General features: G+C 41.9%; 1 protein-coding gene across 2 annotated transcripts in view; it reads left to right on the top strand.

The window, feature by feature from the left end:
• Positions 1 to 23279, top strand: part of CHCHD6 (coiled-coil-helix-coiled-coil-helix domain containing 6) — a 236229-nt gene that overhangs the window by 159163 nt on the left and 53787 nt on the right. The window contains exons 8-9 of one of the 2 annotated variants that reach the window (XM_069966732.1): positions 1325 to 1460; positions 2398 to 3061. In XM_069966732.1, the coding sequence (XP_069822833.1) occupies positions 1325 to 1460; positions 2398 to 2403 (142 nt within the window). In that variant the 3' untranslated portion in view covers positions 2404 to 3061. Of the gene's footprint in view, positions 1 to 1324; positions 1461 to 2397; positions 3062 to 23279 lie in introns of those variants that run through there. The other variant, XM_069966731.1, reaches the window with a different exon arrangement.

Below are 23279 nucleotides of genomic sequence, written 5' to 3'. Positions count from 1 at the left end.
CTGGATACTTTTTGTATGAAAATATTTTCTAGATACTTTTTCCCATGGGCAGTGTTAGCAAAATACCTAGCCATGGACTGTCAGTGTCCCAGGGCGTCTTCCCTCTGTGGTGCCAACTGCATTGCTGTGGCTGCCAGCCTAACTAATGACAGGGTTTGCTACCATGTTAGACCGTGCAGAAGCCATGCCTATCAGGCATAGTGCCAACATATCATGCTGTCTCAGGGCACCAGATTTAATAAAGTAGTGTCTGGCTACATTCACATGTGATTGGTCTTCTGTGCCTCAAACATGTTCCCGCTAGATATAGTAGTATTATGTTTTTGACTCTCTGCTTGTTACCTACATTACCCCTTGTGTCTTTGTCATTTGGACCTTGGCATACTCTACTGGACTAGACTCTTGGACCTGACCTATCTTTCTGTATGTTGATTCTTACCTGGAAGTGATATCTGACCCTGCTTTGCTGATTTTTATATGAGTGTCTTCCCTATCCCTCTCACTTTACCCTTAATCAGAAATTTTACCCAGTTGGGGGCCACTACCTAGAGCAGATCGTCCCACTAGGTGAGGAAAGAGGTATGGGTGAAGTGTAGGGCTTCACAACCTTAACCCTATCCAGATATCATCTAGGTATAAAATACCAAGCAACTTCTTTATATTATTTGTTTGTCACAGCCCCATCCCCATGGGAAGAGGAAAAGGGGGGTTAGGAAATGGGGGGGTACATTTACTGTAACTTATACAAGAACCTGACAATAATTATAACTGAGATCAAAGCCAACATAGACCTCAAGTTCTGACGCGCAAACACACCAGTCTTAATATGTCTTCCCCTATATCTCTGACTGCAAGATTCCTATGTCTATGTAGCCGGGTTCAGTTACTCAATAACACTTTTTTTGAGGACTGAATTGTAAATTCAATATGTATATATATAATATAATCTATGTGGAACCCATTCTAATCTATATTATAGAATAATCCAACAGAAAATGTTCTATGTCTAAGGTCCCTGAGAGCGGTAGATAAAGTATAATCTGGCATGCAATAGTTTTGCACTTGTCTCCGGCCCTGGTGATTGTACTATATTTTGTTAGAACTTTGGTATTTGGCACATGTCTCTCTATTTCTATGCTACATACTGTATTTTTGTCTGAATACAAAGCATGGCACAATCTGTTACCTGTTCCAGGTTCTCTGTGATAGACTGTCCGGTGCAATTTAGAGACATAGGGTCGTTTCAGGGCACTGTCCATGGGCTAGATGAATTTTGTATCATGTTCGTTCTTTACCCTCTAAGTACGTTTGTTGTTCTCTGTAGGAAAAGAAGTTATGACCCGGTCTGCATGAATCTTCAGTCCAATATTCTCAAGTGTTACACAGAAAACCCCCAGGAGCTTCTCGGCTGCAGCGACCTTGCCAAAGAGTATCGGAACTGTGTGAGGGAGGCTCAGAAGGTAAGAATGATGGACATGGTCATATTATTCCTGTCTGCCTAGGGAATATTGCAGTGCGTGTGTTTCTCAAACCCAAGATTTCTGTCTGGAATCATTAGGGCTTAAAAGTTATGGACACCTTTGAATTGGGAACAATATATTTTTATAACTGTTAGTGGGTACATTCAGTTAGAAACGTTGTGCTCAGTTTGGGTCTGCAGTCTTCATTCTGTAGTTAGTTTGCAGCCCTTAGAATCTAGAGCATGCTTTACAACAGTGCTTCTTAAACTGTCCGGCGCCCCCTAATTGCTGGGGATGCAGTTTTTCCAGAATTAGGCTATGTTAACATTACGTGAACGACCAGCCGTTCCGTGACCCTGGGTGGGTCACGGAACGGCCGGTCTCTGCCCAGATCATCCTGGCCGGTACTTAAGTACCGGCCGGATGATTTTTCTGGACGCAGGGTTCTGATGCGGGCGCATCAGCGCGCACCCGCATCGGAACTTCCCATAGCGCACAATGAAGCAAGCGGACGGAGCCGCAGGTAAAACAATGCTGCCAATGCCACTACAAAATATGCAGTTTATATACTGTACACACTACTGAATTACTTTGATTTCTCCATGTTTTAGGGGTGTGTGTTTACCCCTTGGTGAGAGACACTGTTCATTGAATGTGCTCTGGGGCTGTATGAAGCGGGCTCAGGAGCTGAGCTTTCCTTATACCTAGCATATACCGGCTGCTGTCAGCAGCCAGCAGTCACCGTCAGAGTCTAACATAGTGACCCATCACAGCATTTAGGAGATTGTATGACAGGTGCCACGCCAGACTCCAATCATCACTTCCGCAAAACATCTTAGGGTGCCAGTTAGTTACCATTGAAGCAGAAGGCTTGCTAATGTTTAAAAAAAATCCCTTCAATAAAAGTTTACAGTTTTTCCTATTCTTCCTTTTCTAGCATTAATCCGTGTGCTATCCTCCTTCCCTCTCCTATTATTTTCCGCTCAGAAAGTATTAGTACTTTTCTGTTATCACAGCCTCCTTCTTCCCATTGGCTGCAGTAAGACATGTATGAAGAGAAAAAACAGCAGGCGTTGGCGTGGGTCTGAGAGAGCGCATTACATGTCTCCGTTGTTCTTTGGATCTTAAATAAAAGCAAGTTTATTCAAGCACTGCATCGCTGAGCCCAGGTGAACTTTCTTTGCTATTACTCACACGCTGTTGGAGTGGGGGCTCGTGCGGAGCAGCTAGCTGTGCTAAGGTGCTGAGCTGGCTACACCATAAGAACTATTCACAAAAAACAGCAGAGCCTATACTGAACTCCAACACTGATCAATGTAGTTCTATGGTGGTGATGTCTTTGAGGGGAAAGGTCCTTGCAGGGCAGTACCAAGATATCTGCTATTGTAAAGTCTGAAAATGCCAGTAGAGCTCACAGCCTGGAATAAAAGCACAAGAAAAATATAGGTTACAGAGCCATTATTTACTATAATCACTACAGGTCCACTTTAAATACATTCCTACCCTATTAAAACTGATGATACTCCTCTTACAGTATCTCTATACAGTCTGCAGCAAAGTAAGCGGGGAGATAATTCAGCAAACATTTCCTGCGTGCGAGAAGAGGTCACCTGACTTGTTCCGGTCGCTGACATGTTCCTTAGATACAATAAGCATCAGATCAATTCCACCTTGAGTGGATCGGTTGGAGGCATCACTCTGTTTGAGTTGTTTTCATGTGCAATTGAGTGAATATAATTTTTCTGCTCCTCTCCTGTCCTTTCTATACAGCAGACAACTACAATGCTGCTTCCCTTATTCAAGGAGACTGGCTCTGAAAAAATCACCGCATCAGGCGTCTTTTCTCTGACACTGTGAAAGTGAATAGAACAGAGGATCAAAAACTTCAGCCGTTCAAGCAACAAATTAAGAGGGGTATTCCTATCTGGCGTGGTTTTGCCCTATCCGTGGTATACACAGGTCCGACCTGCCATGTTCTTAGTTATGCCCTATTCAGTGGATAGGACATAGCTATTCCAGATGGGAATACCCCTTTAAGAAGCTGGTAACAATAATTGTTACTGGTTATTGATTAGTAAGATCCTCATCATGCTGGTGTGTGGAATTGGTTTGGAGGACACAATGACACCGCTGTGTGCCAGTTAATAAACCATTCCTTTTTAAGAAAAAAAAAAGAAAATCAATAAACTGTTATAAAAACATAAATTCCTGTCAGTGTGGAAAGAATTGGTCCATCATGATCAGTCATGATCTGTTGTTTTTTCCACCCTTTAAAGTCAATGGCAAGAAATTGAAAAAGTGATGCAAACTGTTGTCCAATCTGTCAAACACAGCTTTGTAAGAAAAAGAGGATTGTGACTAAGCATGGAAAATCTGCCAATACAATCCTTGTATTTTTGGGTTCTGTAAATAAACTGATCCTAGAGAAACTGATACTTTGTAGCATTCATCAGAATCCAATAGAAATGGGGGTGGGAGGAGAAAACTAAATATAAAAAAAGTTTGTATATAAAATTTTGGTAAAGGGGAATTCCCTTGTAGGGCTTATTAACTTAAATCTTCTTTCAAATACATTTATTTAGCAAACTTGTCTCCTTCTGCTGATATGCTCCTCTCTCCCTCCCATTGTTGACAGCTCATTGTTTAGTTACCGACCACCACTCTGCTCTAAAAGCAATGGTCTGGCTGTTTGTGTATGTGTGTTTGTGTGTGTGTGTATATATGTATGTATGTATGTATGTATGTATGTGTGTATATATATATATATATATATATATATATATATAACAGAGTGGTGGTCTATAACCTAGAAACAGCTGTCAACAATCGGAGCCAAGGTGCAACATATCAACAGAAGGAGACAAGTTTGTGTATAGGGGGATTCAGCAGAAAAAAATATCTTTCACATAAACTGGTGCCAGATATTAGTAATTTCTTCTAATTGAGTCTATTAAAAAATTCTCAAGTCTTCCAGTACTTATCAGCTACTTTATGCCCTGCAGGAAGTGGTATTCCTGCAGGACTTTTTGCAGCTGATAAGTACTGGAAACATTTATTTATTTATTTTTAGAAGTAAATTACAAATCTCTGGCACTCTATGGCACTAGTTGATTTAAAAGAGAAAACATTAAAATGTGTACTTACTACCTTAGTTTTTAAATTTGGCAGTTGATCAATGGTAAGCACTTATGTAGCTATGTCTTTTGGTTTTCTCTTCATAGAATCAAATTTTGTTATTTTGGCATCTCACAAAACAGAAAGTCTAATAATCCAGCACAGGCCTCCAATGTACTGTGGAGTGGTTAGAAAAATGAAAACATAGAAGATAGTCGACAGAAAAAGACCACTTGGTCCATCTAGCCTGCCCTTTTAGTTCCAACGCATTCTGAACATGGTCGACACTACGCCCCTGTTTATTATCAATAGCCATGATGTTGCTGATAATGATGTACTACAGAAATAACCTCACTCAGACATATGGAATAGATTTTTCCTTAGATATATGGACGTACCTCTTATTAGCTCCCATTTATATTTGATTAATGATAGAACAGACAAAATAAATACATACATAATGTGTCAGCCCTTTAGTCCGCCATCCTATAATCCATCATTCTATTCTCCAATTTCCCCTATCTGAAAGAGCCCAGGACTCAGCATTAAATGGCAGATGTTTTTACTTTTCCGTTTATTATTTTTTATATGCTGCAATACCAGAGGCTACTCGAAGGGGGTGACCTGGGCAAGGGTCTTTGTATTTCCCCGCCTGAGTCTTAACAATCCTACAAATAACCTTTTAAAGAAGAGAAATAAAATGTAAATAATGACAAATCGACATTGCAGGCATGATTCACATTCCAGCTTCTTGCCTGTCACAGTCAATGTGTAAGATGCCTGTTAGTCCAGCGGGTGGCCCATACATGGGTTAAACAGCACATAGAGATGCCGCAGGGGAAGGGGCTGCCTGTCCCTGGAGGGGTTTTGCCAGCATGTACTAGAAGTCATCTGCGCTTATTGAGCCTGATGTCTGAGGCAGAGGATCTCTCATTTCCATTAGCATGTCCAGAGAAGCTATATCCCTGATTAAAGTCTTGCGTGAGACCAGCTGCCAGCAACGTTCCCCACAGAAGCTCAGATAAAATGAGATGAGAAAATTGTCAGCTTCTGTTAGCGGCAGCGCAGCTCGCAGACACCCTGTGGGAATGGAACTTACTTTTCTTCCCTTCCTATTTGTTGTTTACTGAGAAGGTCACTGCTTGTCTTTTAATCATGACAATTGTAACATCCATTTATAAAGTACATCTCTACCACATTGAGGAACAAATATTTTCCTGGCCCCACTTTGGCAGTTTTACTGCCCCCTCCCTTTACCTTCTTCAGAAACTGTACATATTTTAAAGGAAATGTTTCATGAAGGAGTTGGCCCAGTGATCAGCGGATCACTTCTGCTGAAACCCCGTCAGATATTGATATTTTGGGGGGGAGAGTTGTGGTTGGCCATGTTTTTCCCTTGTTTTTTCCCCAGTACATATTTGCCACTGTATCACATGGCCTGGCTCAGTCCACCAGAGTGAGAACCACAGTTTGTTACCCTGGAAAACAAGAGAGTCCTGGTGTGGGGTACAACCCTCTCTGTGATGCCCTATTAAGTAAAAGGGATTGTCATGAACAATGGTTGATCCCTAGATTCCAGGTATTGTAGTATTGGATACATTTAAATACCTGGGAGTTCAGATTGGCCATTAAATGTATATGTATGTTAAAAATAACATACTCCCTTTAGCCCCTTAAGGACAGAACCAATTTCCATTTTTGCACTTTTTTTTCCTCCTAAATGTTCTTAAGGGTACAAACACACACACACCATATACGCAGCAGATCTGCAGCAGATTTGATGCTGTGTTCAGTTATATAGATCTAATCTGCTGCATATCGCAGCAGTAAATACGCAGCGTATACGGTGTATGTGTTTGTACCCTTAAAATTGCTCTATTACTATGCTTATAACGCTTTTATCCTTTGGTCTATGGGGCTGTGTGAGGTGTAATTTTTTGTGCCATGATCTGTACTTTCTATCAGTACCTTGTTTGCATATATGTAACTCTTTATTACAATTTTTCTGGGTTTAATGTGACCAAAAATGCACAATTGTGCATTATGGAATTTTTTGCGCTTGCGCAAAAATTGGAAAAGGCGGCGACTCAGACTATTTTTAAGGGAGGGATTTCTTTTTTATTAAAATTTTTTTTTTTCTTTTTTTTTTACACACTTACTAGATCTCCGCCTGGGGGACTTTTAGTATTACAACTCTGATCTCTCATTGAGATCGATACAGCAGACCCCCGGTCGGATAAGTAGCAGGGACTGCTCCTCCGCGATCCCACCACTAGATTACCACGGATGGGGGAAAACGTTTTAAATGCACAAAGATCGGACCGTTTCCGCTAATTGCAGCGGTCTCAGGCTGCAGGGGGAGAGGGTCATGTGGCCACTGCCCGCCTACTGGCAGGGATTCCTGCAGCCACTGCTGCCACCCACCGTGGGCACGAGGAGAGCTAAGTTGGTATTTTGATCAATTTCCCCCCCCTCGCCTGCAGGATGCCAGGTTTTAGATAACGCCAGACTTCTCCTTTTAATGTTAAATATTACAATTTATAAAAGTAGTTTATAGATCAGAGAGTAAATGTGAACCCAAAATTTCCCTGCTTGGTTATTGGGAACAAATTGCCATATCTAATAACAGGGGGGGGGGAGAAATCAATAAGTAAATTACTCTTTTTTTTGCCAGGAATGTACTAGCTTCAAAATGGATCTCTCCAGAGGCCCCAAATAGATGCTTGTTGATACAGTATACTAATAGGGCGGTAGGCTTGTAGAAAATCAATTACATAAAGCAAGATAAGTTAGTAAACTATCAGAAAATGTGGGAAAATGTGTGTATTTAATGGAGGGATAAGAGGAAGAAATACGGCTCCAGTTTTTTTATTTTGTTTTTTTTTTTGGGGGGGTGGGGGTTATATTAAAATAATGTTATGAATATATTAGGCAGGATTTTTATTCATCGCTTGTGTAAACTGCACCTGTGTTGCTACAGCAGCGGTACACTGTTTAGACAAGTGATGAATAGAAGAAATCCTGCCTGGGAGTTTTCCTAATGAAGAGGAGGGGGGGGGGGGGGGGGGGGGGGGGGGGGGGGGGGGAGAAAGAAAGAAAGAAGAGGTGTCACAGACCTGGGGCAAAGACACTCTAGGCCGCACCAGTTTGACTTGCCTGCTAGAGATTAAAAGATAATATTTTGCTCTAACCAAGGCACCAGGCGCATTTTAAAAGACACAACTGGTAAGGATTTACTCTCATCAAATAGATGATACTAGTGGTTTGGTGGGGTGGGTTGGTGTATACAGAATAGCTTTAAAGTGTGCCTATCACTTCAGGACTGCGGCAGGATATGCAGTTGCAGGTTCTCCTGTGTTACCCCTTTATAAGAGTTTTAGAATGGATTATATAGGTATTTGTTAGTAGGCTTTAAATAGTGCAGTTATAATCATTGTGTTATAGCAAGTATTTGTAATGTTCATAAAATGACAGTCTGTGCATTATTTTTTTTTAAGGGCTGAAAAGGAGTCCACTGTCCCCTACCCCTGGTCCCCTGGATGCTCCCTGTTCTGAGAGGGGACCCATTACGTGTGAGCCCCACTCATCCAGTCAATGGCTGTAGCGGGCTGCTGCCTTGGCTGTTGACAGTATGACCATTCTTCTTGTGAATAGCTTGTGTCACAGTACAGTCTATAGCACCCTTTGGATGATGTAACAGAGTACAGTGGTGCCTTGAGTTACGAGCATAATTCGTTCCGGGACCATGCTTGTAATCCAAATCCACTCTTTAACCAAAGCTAACTTTCCCATAGGAAATCATAGAAATGCAGACAATTGGTTCCACACCCCAAAAATAATGATTTATTATTCTGAATAACATGTAAGACAAAAGAAACAAACCTCTAGAAACAGCAGAATATGTGATATTATAAGTTACTTTACAGTAATGGAGAGGATGTGAAACACAAGGGCGGACAGAGACTGCAGGCAGCATGAAGGAATGAGCAGGACAGATGTGGGCACATACATGCAGCACTCTCTGTCCAGGGAGAGAGAGGTTACAGCTATGAAGAGATTACCTCCACAGTCCTGTCCCCTGATGCAGGCCCCAGCCTGAAGTGGATCTACCATGATTTGAAAGCTGAGGGAGACTTCCTGGGTCAGAGTACAGGGCGGTAGACCACAATATGCAGACCCTGTCCCTCCCCCACTCCACCTCCAACCACGTACTGGGAGCTCTTAAACCAAAGTAATGCTCTTAAACCAAGTCACAATTTTGAAAAACTGTGAGCTCTTAAACCAAAACGCTCTTAAACCAAGTTACTCTTAAACCAAGGTATGACTGTATAGGCTTTTCCCCTTTAACAAATAGTGGTAGCGCGTTGCTCTGTTATTAATCTGGTCATACTTTTCCAGGAGGAATAGCTGAGCGACAGCATAGATGCCACAGCATTGTTGTTTCATGACGATGATCGACATATCTGGTAAAATGACTGTTCCCCTTATGATATCTAAGGTGAAGCTGAATTTCACAGTTTTGTGTTTGCAATAGCCTGTGGACAAATATGTAATAACAGGTACGCCTGCCTGACGACAGTGAAAGTGATAGACTTTGAGCAAGTTGTGGAAAAACTTGCAAACTGTTTCATTGCTAGATGTAAAGTTTTTATAAACTTGTCCCCAAAATGCGTGAAGCTGTAATCTCTGCCGCATGTGCGATCGTCAGTAATTATGTTTCTTCATCATATTTTTAGGGTTATTTTTATTTAAATTTTACCGTTGGACAACTTTATTCACACAGAAAGTATTCCAGAACTGAAGTGTTGATTAAAAATATTCATTTCTATTCAATGTGTCATTTGCATCATTTATATTTAATTATTACAAAAGTTTGTTTCTGAGCGAAGTGAGCAGTGTCCTTATTCTAATCTATACAAGAATTTATAAGGAGTCTGCTTATAGAAGCATTATTGGTTTACTGCCAAATCTCTGCTTTATGGCTGGCTAATACTGACCATACAGACGTAGCCACTGCCAAATTTGTGGTAGCATGCTGGATGCCTCAGAATGTACACTGAGGAGCAGGGACTCCTGTCAAAACCAGTGTCCCTGCTCACTTGCCCAATGTCTGGGCTAGATGCAGAGTGGGGCTGCAACATGTCCATAAAATCTGTCCACGATTGCAGACCCATCAGTTTGAATGGCCCTGTTTACATGTTATGGGGCCATGATCTGTGCTGCAAGAAACTGACAGGCCCTAGCACCAAAGAATGCATTGCAGACAGTAACCAATGCAAATCTGTAGTGTTGTCCTTAGCTACTGGTTCATGACTACAAACAGCACTACAGATGTGTCGATGTAGCCTACGTGGCCGAACAAGTTTACAGAGTGATCTGTAGTGCATATAGTGTAACCCCTTACCCTCAGTTGAGCACACATATTTGCTTTGTTGTAGAGTTCCCAACACAGAGAGGTAAGTGAGCAGCGGTGCATAGCAAAGCCTGTGAATGTAGGGAATAGCAATATCATAATAGTTATATTCTCATAGATAGGGGGTGGTGTGTTAATATAGGGAGCTATTTAGTATCTATTGGCTTGTCCCAGGAGATAGTTTTATCTTACATACATTGTCCATAGAGGGCAGTATTAGTAGTTATATTGTTTTCCATAGAAAGCAGTATTATTGTACCTGTATTTTTGTAGGTACCATGTTTCCTGGAAATAAGACACCCTCCTAAAATAAGGCATGGTGGAGGATTTACAGGATAGCTTAAAATAAGGCATCCCCCTGAAAATAAGGCACCCTCCAAAAGTAAGACCTCAGCTGTCACCCTCCGACAGCCTCCACCTCCAGCCCCGCATGGTCCTTCACCGCCAGTGTACTGCTGGTCCATGGCCCCCCACTTTGCAGCATGTCCAAGGAGCTTTGAGGGGGGGGGGGGGAAAGACATAGCGCATCTTTGGGAGCAAATATTAATATAAGACAGTGTCTTATTTTCGGGGTAGGTAGGAGTATTATAGTGGTTCTGTTTTACATAGCAGTATTATTGCAGTTACAGTGCTCAGCATAAATGAGTAAACCCAACAGGTTTATCAGATATCCTTTCAGAATAAATATTTTCAGTGGGATACCATACTACAAATGTAAGCCATTGATTGTTAAGATTTGTTACTACAATATACAAAGTACACCCAATAAAAGTCTTAGGTGCAAGGCTAAAGGTCAGCAGATAAAATTAACAAGAATCCAGCCACTGGTGAGTGTAATTCTATATTACACTGGTGGCTATACTAGAGCGTTAGCAAGTTAGTAAACTGCTAACTTACTATGTCCTTCTACGCTGGCGTGTCATGTGTGCTGGAAATGACCACTCTGCATGCTGTCTATGCTGAGACGTGTACTCATTTATGCTAAGCACTATGTATTCTTGTACATAGGGGTAGTATTATAGTAGTTATGGTCTTGTACAGTTGTAAATAGCTGTTGTACATAGGGGGCAGTATTATAGAAGATATACATAAATATACTCATTTATCATTCCACCCTCTCCTTTTATCAGGTTCTGCAATAAAATACCATAGAGGAAGCCCTTTCCTTTTAGACTAGCGGTATATAGTGAGTAATTGTCACAATATAAATAGCTGAATTCCCTTCTTCCAGGAGTCCTCTGTTCTCCAGCAACCAAAGTGTTAAATATGAAGGCTGTGATGGATCCGTGATGTGAGGAGTGATCTGATTGAGGACGGTCTGAACCTTGCCAACACCAATTAGCGAGCTTTACTTTGTGTCTCTTAATGTTATTGTGGCTCTCGCAGCAGTATATCTTCCCTTGACCCATATATCTTTATTACTCTCTCCCTGTACCACAATGGGATTACCCAAGACAAATTGCTTTCAGTATGCAGGCCCAGCGCAGAGCCTGGGTACTCTGTGTTTGCATTGTGAGGTTCACCTCTAGTGTAACAGAGAACAGGCGCTGCTTTATAATGACACTAATTACAGTTATTTATCAGGATCTCCACTTACTGTAGCTGCTGCACAGACTCAAAGCTATTGTGTTTGCTTGTGGATACTTTGTGTATTCGGAATAGCGAGGGGTTTTCATTTGGAACATCATAGTTAATGAATCAAATTTTTTTTTTTTATTGATCTTTAGTTCGATTAGGCTGATCTACGCACATAGAATGCACTCACATAATTTCCTGTCCCTGAGCTCTCAGTATTGTTTCCACATACATTAAACAAGTTTGAATTAAAAGCAAGGGTCATAGACATCAGTGCTAACCTTTGAGCAACCATGCTGTCAGTATTATTCTCAAATTGCCCTAAACTGCATCTGATCAAACCAGCATTACAATATTTTTACCTGAAGATTGTAAGAGCTCTGCAATGACTTGGATGATTTGTCTTTGTTTGCATCTTTCTGTGATACCTTGTGTTTCATGGACTCTGCTACATGTCAGCCCATCTCACTAAAAGCCTCTGGCTACAGACCTGCTAGACCATTCTCAGTGAGCTAAATTTAAGACCAGTTTGACTAGTATAATAGGGACGTATATTTGCGTCTGTATTACAACTGCTAGTGCTGGCCCCAACAGCAGGTGACCCAAGATTACCGCTCTCTGTTCGCATCAATAAACGACAGTCAAGCTAAAACGTGTGGCTATATCAAGGATGCAAAAATGAATCTGACTTGAGGACCTTTTACTCGGACCGATTATCGGCCAGGAGCGTAGTAAGAAAAGCTCCATCGGACGATAATCGGCCCATGTAAAAGTGACAGCGATCCTCAAGGCATCCTATTCTCCAGCTCTCCTGTCCATCTGCTGTGCTTTCAGGCTCCACTGCCACCGGCTGTCAATCATTCTGGAGGAAATGGGGCCCAAAGACAGTGGCTGAATAGGAGAACCAGAAGAACAGGATGCCAGATCACAGCAGCAGCGTTAAGTATGTACTTCTGTGTGGTGTTGAAACTGACAGCACAGATATACAAGTGCATCTCAATAAATTAGAATATCATCAAAAAGGTTTTTTTTTGTAATTCAATTCAGAAAGTGAAAAACCTACTGTATATTATATAGAGTCATTACAAACAGAGTGTTTATTTCTGCTAAAGTTGATGATTATGGCTTACAGACAAGGCAAACCCAAAATTTATTATCATAGAAAATCAGAATATTGCCAGAATATAAGACCAACTGTAAAAAAAAAATTTAACACAGAAATGTTGCCCACATGAAAAATACGTAAGGTAAATGCGCTCAATTTTGCATGAATGACTGCATCAATGTGGTGTGGTATGGAGGCGATGAGGTGAGAGATGTTATGGAAGTCCAGGTTGCTTTGATAGCAGCCTTCAGCTTGTCTGCATTGTCTGGTCTGGTGTTTCTCTTCTTCCCCTTGACAATACCCAATAAATTCTCCATGGGGTTAAGACCTGGTGAGTTTGCTGGTCAGTCAAGCCCAGTGATACTGTGGTTATCAAACCAGGTATTGGTACTTTTGGCAATGTGGACAGGTGCAAAGACCTGCTGGAAAATCAATCTAATATCTGCGTAGCCTTATTTACATGACCAACTGATTGCTCCCCTTGGGGTACACCTTGGCTTTAAAAGGGGTTCTTGTCTAGCAAAAGGAACATTGAACTGAAACAAAAACTGAATTTAAACAGTACTATGAGTTCATTTGTTGGTGCAAGACAAAGCTGTTCACATAGGAAAACTGACTGACAAAAAAAAAAATAAAGAAGGAAAAACACCTTGCCCAGACGGAGCTTATAAAAATGTCAATGGCACTGAAGCGTCCAGCTTGACTTTCCTCACACGTTGACTTTCAATCTGCAGCTGCAGGAATACTGGAGAATGGAGCATGGACCCTGCAGAGATATCCTGGGGGTGTCCTAGATCCCTCGCATTATCAGCATTGCTCCAATTACCTGTATCGCCTCACCTTCTATGTGCGGAGAGCAATTAATCTTGTGTGGAAGGCGCCAGGGGGCGTGCTAATATATAACAGATGTCATGTTAGTTAAGCAAAACGGGAAGCTGCTGAAACAGTCTACAAATCTTCACTGCACAGAGAAGCAAATGAACAAGCAAGAGATACAAGAGCGGAAACTCATCAATATCCGGGAGAGATGCCGCCGTCCTTGTACGTTTCATAGTAGCCATAACTGTTTAATACTATCAAGCGTATTTAAATTAAAGCCTCTTTTCCCTACTTGAGGGGCTGTAGTGTGGGGCTGCTGTCCACTCCTGATCCACTAACACTACAATACGTTTGCCTCTTCTCCCTTCTCCAGGTTTTCCAACCTAATTGTGTCCTCCGGTACTTTAGTTTCAGATGCACTTGCATGTAAAATATTTTTTATGGAGCATCTTTAAGATGTCTGGCGTTGTGAATATTGTAAGGAGCAGCTCGTAACTCAGCCTGGCTGACTGTAACGTTGCCAGCAGCGCTGTGTACTTTTATACCACTTTTAATTTGTGGCTTTGCTACTGTTATTTTTTTTTCTTCCTTCCTCCATCGTAAATTATGAGGCCCTTTGTGATGTGCATGTGACAAGATGGAAGACACTGGTGTTAGAGTTTAAAGCTGGAAATACAATATAAACTTAAAGTTAATCTCCTTTGCTGAATGCAATCTGTTGCTCTCATTTCTTCATTAACATGAAAACTAGCCACCCCCATGATTTTGACTTTTTTACCACATACCTCCAGTGCTGAGAACCTCCAGAGACATTGACTAACATATGTGTGATTGTTGAACTTTGCAAATGCAAAGTTTTTTTTTTTACTTGTTCTATGCCAGCTGTTGGGTTGCAGTTTATAGTCATGTGGATAATGTACTCTTTGTATATATACAATATATACTGGATGTGAAATATCTGTGTTCTGGAGTCTACACTTTGCCACATAACCTATGTAAGTCTCCCCTGCAAACTGCCTTTTGTGTGTTTCCCACCCTATCTACAGCCTGTATGAGCTTCCCTCCATGTTAGCTTTCCTAACTCTACACTCTCAGCTTCTGTGAAAAGCTCCCTGTTGTTTTCTGTAATTCTATGTTCACACACAGTTTGTAACAGACAAAATGGTCTTAAAGCGACTCTGTACCCACAATCTGATAAACCCCCCCCAAACCACTTGTACCTTCGGAAAGCTGCATTTAATCCAAGATCTGTCCTGGGGTCCGTTCGGAAGGTGATGCAGTTATTGTCCTAAAAAACAACTTTCAAACTTCCAGCCATGCCAAACGGGAGTGTCTGTGCCCTAACTTTGCACCTCCTCCCCTCTTCATCATTAGGAATGCTCCAGGCAGATTGCCTACTATTCCTCACCTGTGTTAGCACGGCACGTGAGCTGGATCGTTAAGCAGCTGTGCAATGTTCAGCATGGAGAAAATGTTCCAGTGGCATTCCTAATGATGAAGAGGGTGGGGAGGAGGGACGGAGGGGTGGTGCAAGGTTAGGGCACAGATACTCCCGTTTGGCACGGGCTTCAAGTTTAAAAGTTGTTTTTTAGGACAATAACTGCATCACCTGCCGAACGGACCTCAGGACAGATCTTGGATTAAAAGCAGCTATCCAAAGGTACAAGTGGTTTGGGGGGGTCAGATTGTGGGTATAGAGTCGCTTTAAAGTTTCAGATGATTTTGAACCTATTTCCATTTGAGACACATTTTTGCTGGTTTGAGACACATTTTTCGGGTGTTTACATTCTAAAATACATCCTAAATTATGCGCCAAAATCCATTTCAAAACACAGCCATATTTTGGTATGTAATCCAAAAAGGCCCAATCTAGAAAGGCCCTGGCACTATTTTAGGCCCCTACTATTTATGCACATGACATTAGGGACAAACAACCATTTTCCCTTTAGGTTCTGTAGAATGCAATTGGAAAAATACAATGTTTTTTTGAGCTTACCCAAAAAGGTGTGTGCACATAGCCTTGAAGAGCAGAACGCCCCCTCTGATGGCTTTTTCGGATCTCTCCCTAAAGAGTCTGGAGCAATTCAGTGCGTAGGTATTCATAGCTTTTAGGCTTTGTTCACACAGTGTTCTGGTCAGTATTTCTGCCAGTATTTTGTAGTTAAAATCAGGAGTGGAGCCAACAGAGTATAATTACAATTAATAGATTTGCAGTTTCTGTATTTTCAACCTACATCCCGGTATGGTCGCCAAAATTCTGATCAAAATGCTGTGTGTGAACATAATTTTATGTGCGCGATGTACAGTAAGAATGAGTTGCAGCTATGCATGTGACGGGAGTGTTAGCCAAAATGTACTGTAAATGGAGACCCTTCCCTTTAAATGATGGACGCCCAGTTTATAGTTTAGTGAAAACCGCTTATACTGCTTGCCCCTAATGCCCCTGTTAATAAACCTAAACGTAATGTGGTGTTCACCAACAGATGATGGGGTTAAATCAAACCATACTCATAGGTGGTCATGTAGGAAGCGATCTGGCAGCCGCTTTGCTCTGTAGGCTCCACTGCACCCACATTTTCCATCTGGCTCGATAAGCTGGCAGTGGTGGTGTTTTAGGCTTTTTGGTGCCAACTTTTCGCTGCAGATTTACTATATGTCTTTGCTCAGCAGCCACAAATAGCTCTTTTGCTTGCTGAATTTTTTTTTACATGTGAGTATTTGCAGCATGGGATACTTGTTCTGTTGGGGGAACGGTATAGACTGTGCCTGTGCTTAAGTTAATGAATAATTACTTTAGGCTCCTAGTAATCCCTATAGTAGAATCAGTAGTTCTACTGTTGATTTACAGGTGACTCTTTGCGGTACAGTGTGCTAACATGGAGTCCCTTTTGTTTACATTTGCTTTATATTTTTGTGATGTTGACTACATGTCCACTCAAGAGATTGTCGTTTTTTCCATAGAACATATAATTGCTCAACAAGGCGTATTTGGATATATTAACGCGTTAAAAAAACAGCTTTAACTTTTAAAAAACAAAATCTGATTTCAGTGCTTTTTATGTGGTTTTGCTTGTTGCTTTTCAGGCACTTTTTTCAATCTCCTATTGATTTCAATGTGAGCCTCCAAGCTGAAGTGCTCTGAAAATGTTGTTCTCATTTATTTTAGTTTTGAGTGTTCCCCACTGAAGTCCATGAGAGAAGCAAGATGTCTGTTTTTGAGGCATTTGGGGGCTTTTTTGCCGGTGTGAACATTACCTTATACCTTACACAACAGAATGTGATCAGTGTGGACACTATAAAATAGCTGGGCCTATTCTATAGGTGGGCTGTTATATAAGATATCATGTGGCCTGAGAGTTAACATGAAGCTGGCAGAATTTTGTCTTCCAACTGAACTGCATTACAGGAAGTGACAGCAGACAAGAGTTGATGTTTTTTTGGGAAAACACTCCTGTTCACCGATTTTACATAACCTCAGATCCCAATGCCAAACTCTGGCACTTCTTTTTATGACCAGTAGCCCCTGAGTGTTGGTGGCATGAAAATAGTCACTGAGATGTATATTAGGATCCTTTTATTATTAAATACCCCCCTCCCCACTCTGTCATTACTTTCCTGCAATTCCTCGGTGTCTCATTTCCAGTAATCACTGCTTTTGTGTGTTACCTGCCCGCCACATCACAAGCCTCAAGTGTTCCACTTACCCACAAAGCACCGGCATTGAGAGGAGCTGGCAGCCGTTTGCTTGCTAGGTGACAAAGGGTAATGCAGTCTCTGGGTTTTTTTTCCCAGCTCCCACTCTGTATCACTGCTGAGACTGCCAATTAGTTTGGCAGCCCCTGACAATGGCCGCCACTTTTTTTTTCCTCTCTGCACCCGGTCTGATGGGAACACCTATGTTTTAGAGAGTGGACGCTAAGTGCCAACTCATTTCAAACACAACTCTGAAAGCTGTCAGAAGATAATGTCTCTTGGCCATTGTATACCTGACACTGACGCCAGTGCAGCCAGCGCTGTATTTTTTACCTAGTGCTTGAAGCAAGAAACGATGAGGAATTTGGTCCCATGCCCATCCCTGTGCCAGCAATGAGTGACTGTAAGCAGAAGTGTAACATACGGGACTGAGCGCATGAAGACTCCTGATATTTACATAGCTGATTAATTATTTTCAGTTTGTTTTCATCTCAGTTGTCACTTTATATGAAAATAAAGTGTGGTAGGAAAGTGCCAAGCGATGACTATCTTGTACTGATGCCCATGAGCCTGTACAGCATTGCAAAGAGAGTTAATTTCACAGGTATTGAGGCACTGGCCAGATCACCTTGTTGTACTGACAGAAGGCTGTCTCTTGAGCCTGTGTAGGGATGTGCGCCTTTTACACACTGAGCCAATGGACATTCAGAGTAAAAAATAAAAGAATAGAGATGAGCAATCGTTTCATTTGAATATTGGTGGCAGAAGAAGTTGTATGCAGTCCTAGGGAGTCCAGGAAAAATGGTTGCATCCTATGGCTGTATCCATGTTTTCCCAGGACTCCCTAGGGCTGCATCCAAATTCTTTAGCCATCAGTATTTAAATGCCGAACAATCGCGCTTAAGTATGATCAAGTTTCACTCATCTCTACAAAGGAAGTTGTCCAATTTAAAGGAGTATTCCCAGAGTACGGGGCATGTTTATGTATAGGGAAGAGGTGGTCTGAGGCCTGCTCCACATGAGCATAACAAAATCTGTCCATGATACAGTTCTGTAATACAGATATACACTCACCGCCCACTTTATTAGGTACACCTGTCCAACTGCACGTTACCACTTAATTTCTAATCAGCCAATCACATGGCGGTGCATTTAGGCATGTAGACATGGTCAAGACAATCTCCTGCAGTTAAAACCGAGCATCAGTATGGGGAAGAAAGGTGATTTGAGTGCCTTTGCACGTGGCATGGTTGTTGGTGCCAGAAGGGCTGGTCTGAGTATTTCAGAAACTGCTGATCTACTGGGATTTTCACGCACAACCATCTCTAGGGTTTACAGAGAATGGTCCGAAAAAGAAAAAAACATCCAGTGAGCGGCAGTTCTGTGGGCGGAAATGCCTTGTTGATGCCAGAGGTCAGAGGAGAATGGGCAGACTGGTTCGAGCTGATAGAAAGGCAACAGTGACTCAAATAGCCAACCGTTACAACCAAGGTAGGCAGAAGAGCATCTCTGAACGCACAGTACGTCCAACTTTGAGGCAGATGGGCTACAGCAGCAGAAGACCACACCGGGTGCCACTCCTTTCAGCTAAGAACAGGAAACTGAGGCTACAATTTGCACAAGCTCATCGAAATTGGACAGTAGAAGATTGGGAAAACGTTGCCTGGTCTGATGAGTCTCGATTTCTGCTTGAACATGACAATGAGTTCACTGTACTCAAATGGCCTCCACAGTCACCAGATCTCAATCCAATAGAGCATCTTTGGGATGTGGTGGAACGGGAGATTCGCATCATGGATGTGCAGCGACAAATCTGCGGCAACTGTGTGACGCCATCATGTCAATATGGACCAAAATCTCTGAGGAATGCTTCCAGCACCTCGTTGTATCTATGCCACGAAGAATTGAGGCAGTTCTGAAGGCAAAAGGGGGTCCAACCCGTTACTAGCATGGTGTACCTAATAAAGTGGCCGGTGAGTGTATTTTGGGTAAAATAACCATCAGACAAAATATATGAGAATACTGATGTAAGCCATATTTTCATCTCTCTCCATAGACTTTATTTCATCTGCAAAACAGATTTTGTATTACCATGTGACTAGCCCTACAGATTAACATTAGCTCTATATTATGACCTGCAAAACATAGGTGTAGTACGGACCTAAAATCAGCCTTAGGGCCATTTACACAAACCAATCATCAGGCAAATGAGTGTTTCTAAATCAGCACGTTGCCAGCAATCTTCCTGCGTAAAAGGACCAGCAGGTGATGTGTGGCGGACAATGATGCATGGTGATACCTGATGCACTGAATATACAGTGGTCTCTCAACATAGTCGCCCCAACTTACAGTTGCTTCAACTTGCGATAGCCTCTCAAGAGCCATTGTAATTTGAATACAGCGTCAACTTACAATGCTTCCCGGCCTGATATTGTATATTGTCACTCACTAAAGCGGCTGCTGGACAGAGCTTCTTGCTATAGCTGCTGCTGCCCTCCATGTCCAGCTGTGATGAGCAGTTCTGCTGTGTATCTGATGAAGTAAGCTATCCTGCTGGACACTGGTGGGAGTCAGAAGCAGGTGTCAGTAGCTAGGATAAAGTGATTGGCTGAAATATCCACCTATTTAGTTTCCACTTGTAGTCCTGCCACTTCAGCAATTGGCTAAATCAGTCAATTGCCCAAAGCTAGTCACTGACCACCAGCAGATCAGCATCAATGTTTTACAATGAACATTGTGAATAGTGATTTGGCTGATAAGCCAGGGCACAGGAGAATAGCAGAACAAGTGTAAAGGGAGGAAAAGGACAGCTCTGTAAATAAAGAATAAACAGTAATGCCTTATGCCCTATTCACACATCCTGTTCCTGTCCGCAATTGCGGATCCGCAGAAAAATAGGACCAATGTATTTCAATGGACCCATACACACATCCGTGTTGTGTACTGGGCTGCAATCCGTTCCGCAAAAAAAAATGGACAGGACCTAGTACAGACAGTAACTGACACACCCAATACAACTCTATGGGGTCCGTATTTTTTTACGGATGCAATACGGACTGAATTTGCGGATGGTTACTGACTGAAATTTGCGGATTGGAAAAATATACTGACGTGTGAATAAGGCATAAAGAGAACAGCAGTCTAGATCTACCACATGTGATAGAGCCATAGTACACCTGCATAACCACCACTCCTGGTCACTGTCCTTAGTACTGATAGCAACAGCCAAGTGCTTTGGTTACTAGCTCATTCAGTGTCATTGGTGGTGAATGAAGCATTGGTCACACATAATACCGCTTGGTTCACATAGGACAAGGAGTGATGCTTGGTTCACATGGTACAGGAGTGATGTTCCCATCCTTCTAGAAAGTGATAAACCAGTTTCCAGTTGCTCCTTTTGATTACTAAAAGTAAGGACATGATAGATTTGTGCTGTTTTTGGTCTAATATTAGTCCTTTTTTTTCTCACTTTGGCTTGACATCTTGATGGGGTTCAGAACCAGTTGCAAGTTCTCCATAGAGTTATGGACCCAACATACAATGGTCGTGCTGGAACCAAGTAATAACATATGTTGAGAAACCAGTGTAATTACATCCCGTGTGAAATACTAAGGAAATACTCAAAAATCACCTCCTGGGGGTCCTTGATAACTGGAGTTGAGAAACACTAATCTATGTAATCGTACATACAGTAATCGAGGTAATGTGAGGAGGGGGTGCCCGGTCTAGATTTGCATACGTGTATAATGCATCGATAGTCCTTCTTTAGGTGAGGAAGTGAGGGATACGGACACAGAACTTAGCCACTCTAATGGAGAATAATTTCCCGATAGAAGACATCTTGAATATCAGCTGATAGGGAAAACTTTGATCATGCAAAATGACTCGCCTCTCTTGCTGAGACTTGTAGTTCCGTAGCAGTTATAGGCTTTGCTCACACAGCGTTTAACCCTTAAAACTGTCGGCCACTGGGCTGCATTTAGGACGTTCCTGCAGCCGATACCTTTGTATCATCTGCAGGAACGTGCTCTCCTTAACATTGATTTGTGGGCACTGTCGGGTGTGCCCACAAATCAACTAGCCATTCACTTCAATGTAAAGTGTGGCTGCTGCTGCACTTTACATTGTGCGAACAGCTATTATTTCCGGATGCTGTTCACTGAACGGGCGTTAACATAACAATGTGTGAACACAAAGGGTGGCATTGCATGGACTTCAATGCAATGCCGCCCCTGCAATAAAGAACGGATGCTGATTCCATTGCAATCAGTGTCCATTCTTTAATGTACAATTACATAATGTGAACATAGCCATAGTGTTAGCATAGAGCTGAACCAGTAATGACACAATTGCAGCTTCTTCATATAATGATATGCCATACAGCTTTGACTGTGTCATTATGAGACAACGGGCACATTACAAGAATATTGGATCAAGTGTTTCCTGGTATAAAGGTTGCTCTAGTGTTATGCATTACATTTACAGCAAAACAGTACCAGTCATACAATGTGGGGAGGGGGGGGGATTTTTTAAGTTAGTGTATTTGTGTCTCCTGGTGTTAGGAGAGTCAGGCAGAGTCTGTACAGTGAAGGCATTTCCCTTTCTTCAGGTCAGCAGGCTGTTATTTGGTTACCTGACATGTATACCCCGTCAGCTCAGCTTCATCTTCATCTCATTCGTACAGTCAGGCCACTTTGGGGATGATGGACCACGTCAGGTCTGGCTAATCTCTTGGATGAAAGGATGGACTCTTCAGAGAAGCGGGTCAATGTGCTATTCATAATCAGGCGTGTGAAAACATTATTCTAGGAAGATACTAATTACGGCAATGACTCAGATCAATGAGGCTGATCCATCATTACATTACTAATCATAATCGCATGGATTCTGGGCTTTGCTCGCCTTTTTCCTTGGGGAGGGTAAAATAGATGCTGCACTACTTTCTAAAGAACATTTTCTAAAAAAAAAAAAAAAAATCTATTATCTGTGAACATTAACATTTCCTAAAATTACCTGCTAGCATAAGACCATCCAGTTATAAGAACTTTATATTCTATTAAGATGATCCAAAGTGATTTGGGTAACAGGTGCTTGGTAACTGCCATCCACTGCAATACACATAGGACTCATAACCTACTTTACATAGACCCAGAAAGGCTTATAGATCTATACAGTTACGCAGACTTTACAAAAAAGATAGTTGCAAAGTGTTGGTATTAACTGGTACCTCTTCAGTTTTGTCCGTTAACCAGGAAGCTTAGAATTGGACAGGGTTTACTTATAGCTAAATGCTATAGAATAGAAAGTCACGTACAATGAACCATGCTCTTACAACAAGATATGGATTTATAGTCATTAATATGCAATGAGCAGTAAAGCAGATAATTGTAGACTAGCTATTTTTTACCATGTGAAACTGCAGCTCCCAGTATGATCTAAGCAGTGGTAAGGAGATGCTGGGAGTAGTTGTTTCACCCATTATTGCTGCAGACAAGTGAACTCAGCAGTAATGACTCACAGGGGACATGTTCTCTGTAGTTGTTCCTTTTCTCCTTCATCTTCTCAAGACTTCTTTCAGCTTCTTCTCAACTCTTCAGAATTTAAAGGGGTTATCCAGCGCTACAAAAACATGGTCACCGAGGCGAGGGAGGGTGTGGCCTGGCTATAGGTCTATGAAGATATAATATGTGGTGGTTTTATCTATGGGAAAAGGCAGATGTCTATATAGTACTTATTGTGCCCACTACGGGTACTTCTTCTTTGTGGGCTTTTCTTTATGCCACTTCTGTGTACACCCTGTTATTGTGTGTCCTACGTTTGGACCTTTGCAATGTTTGTAAGGTTGGTTTGTCTTATGAAAAATGACAAAAGTTTTAATAAACATATATTTAAAAAAAACAGGGCCACTTTTCCCCCACTCTTTTCTCCAGTTCAGTTGTGGTTTGCAATTAAGCTCCATTTACTTCAGTGGAATTGAGTTTCAAACCCTACCCAATCTGGAGACAAGTGTGGGGCTAAAGTGGCCATGTTTTTGTAGCACTGGATAACCCCATTTAAGGCCTTTGCATCTTGGCCACCTGACTTTTGCAGCAGATCCACT

This window comes from Dendropsophus ebraccatus, chromosome 4 (assembly GCF_027789765.1).
Source record: "Dendropsophus ebraccatus isolate aDenEbr1 chromosome 4, aDenEbr1.pat, whole genome shotgun sequence".
Lineage (NCBI taxonomy): Eukaryota > Metazoa > Chordata > Amphibia > Anura > Hylidae > Dendropsophus > Dendropsophus ebraccatus.
This window is presented reverse-complemented; position numbering and strand designations above follow the sequence as displayed.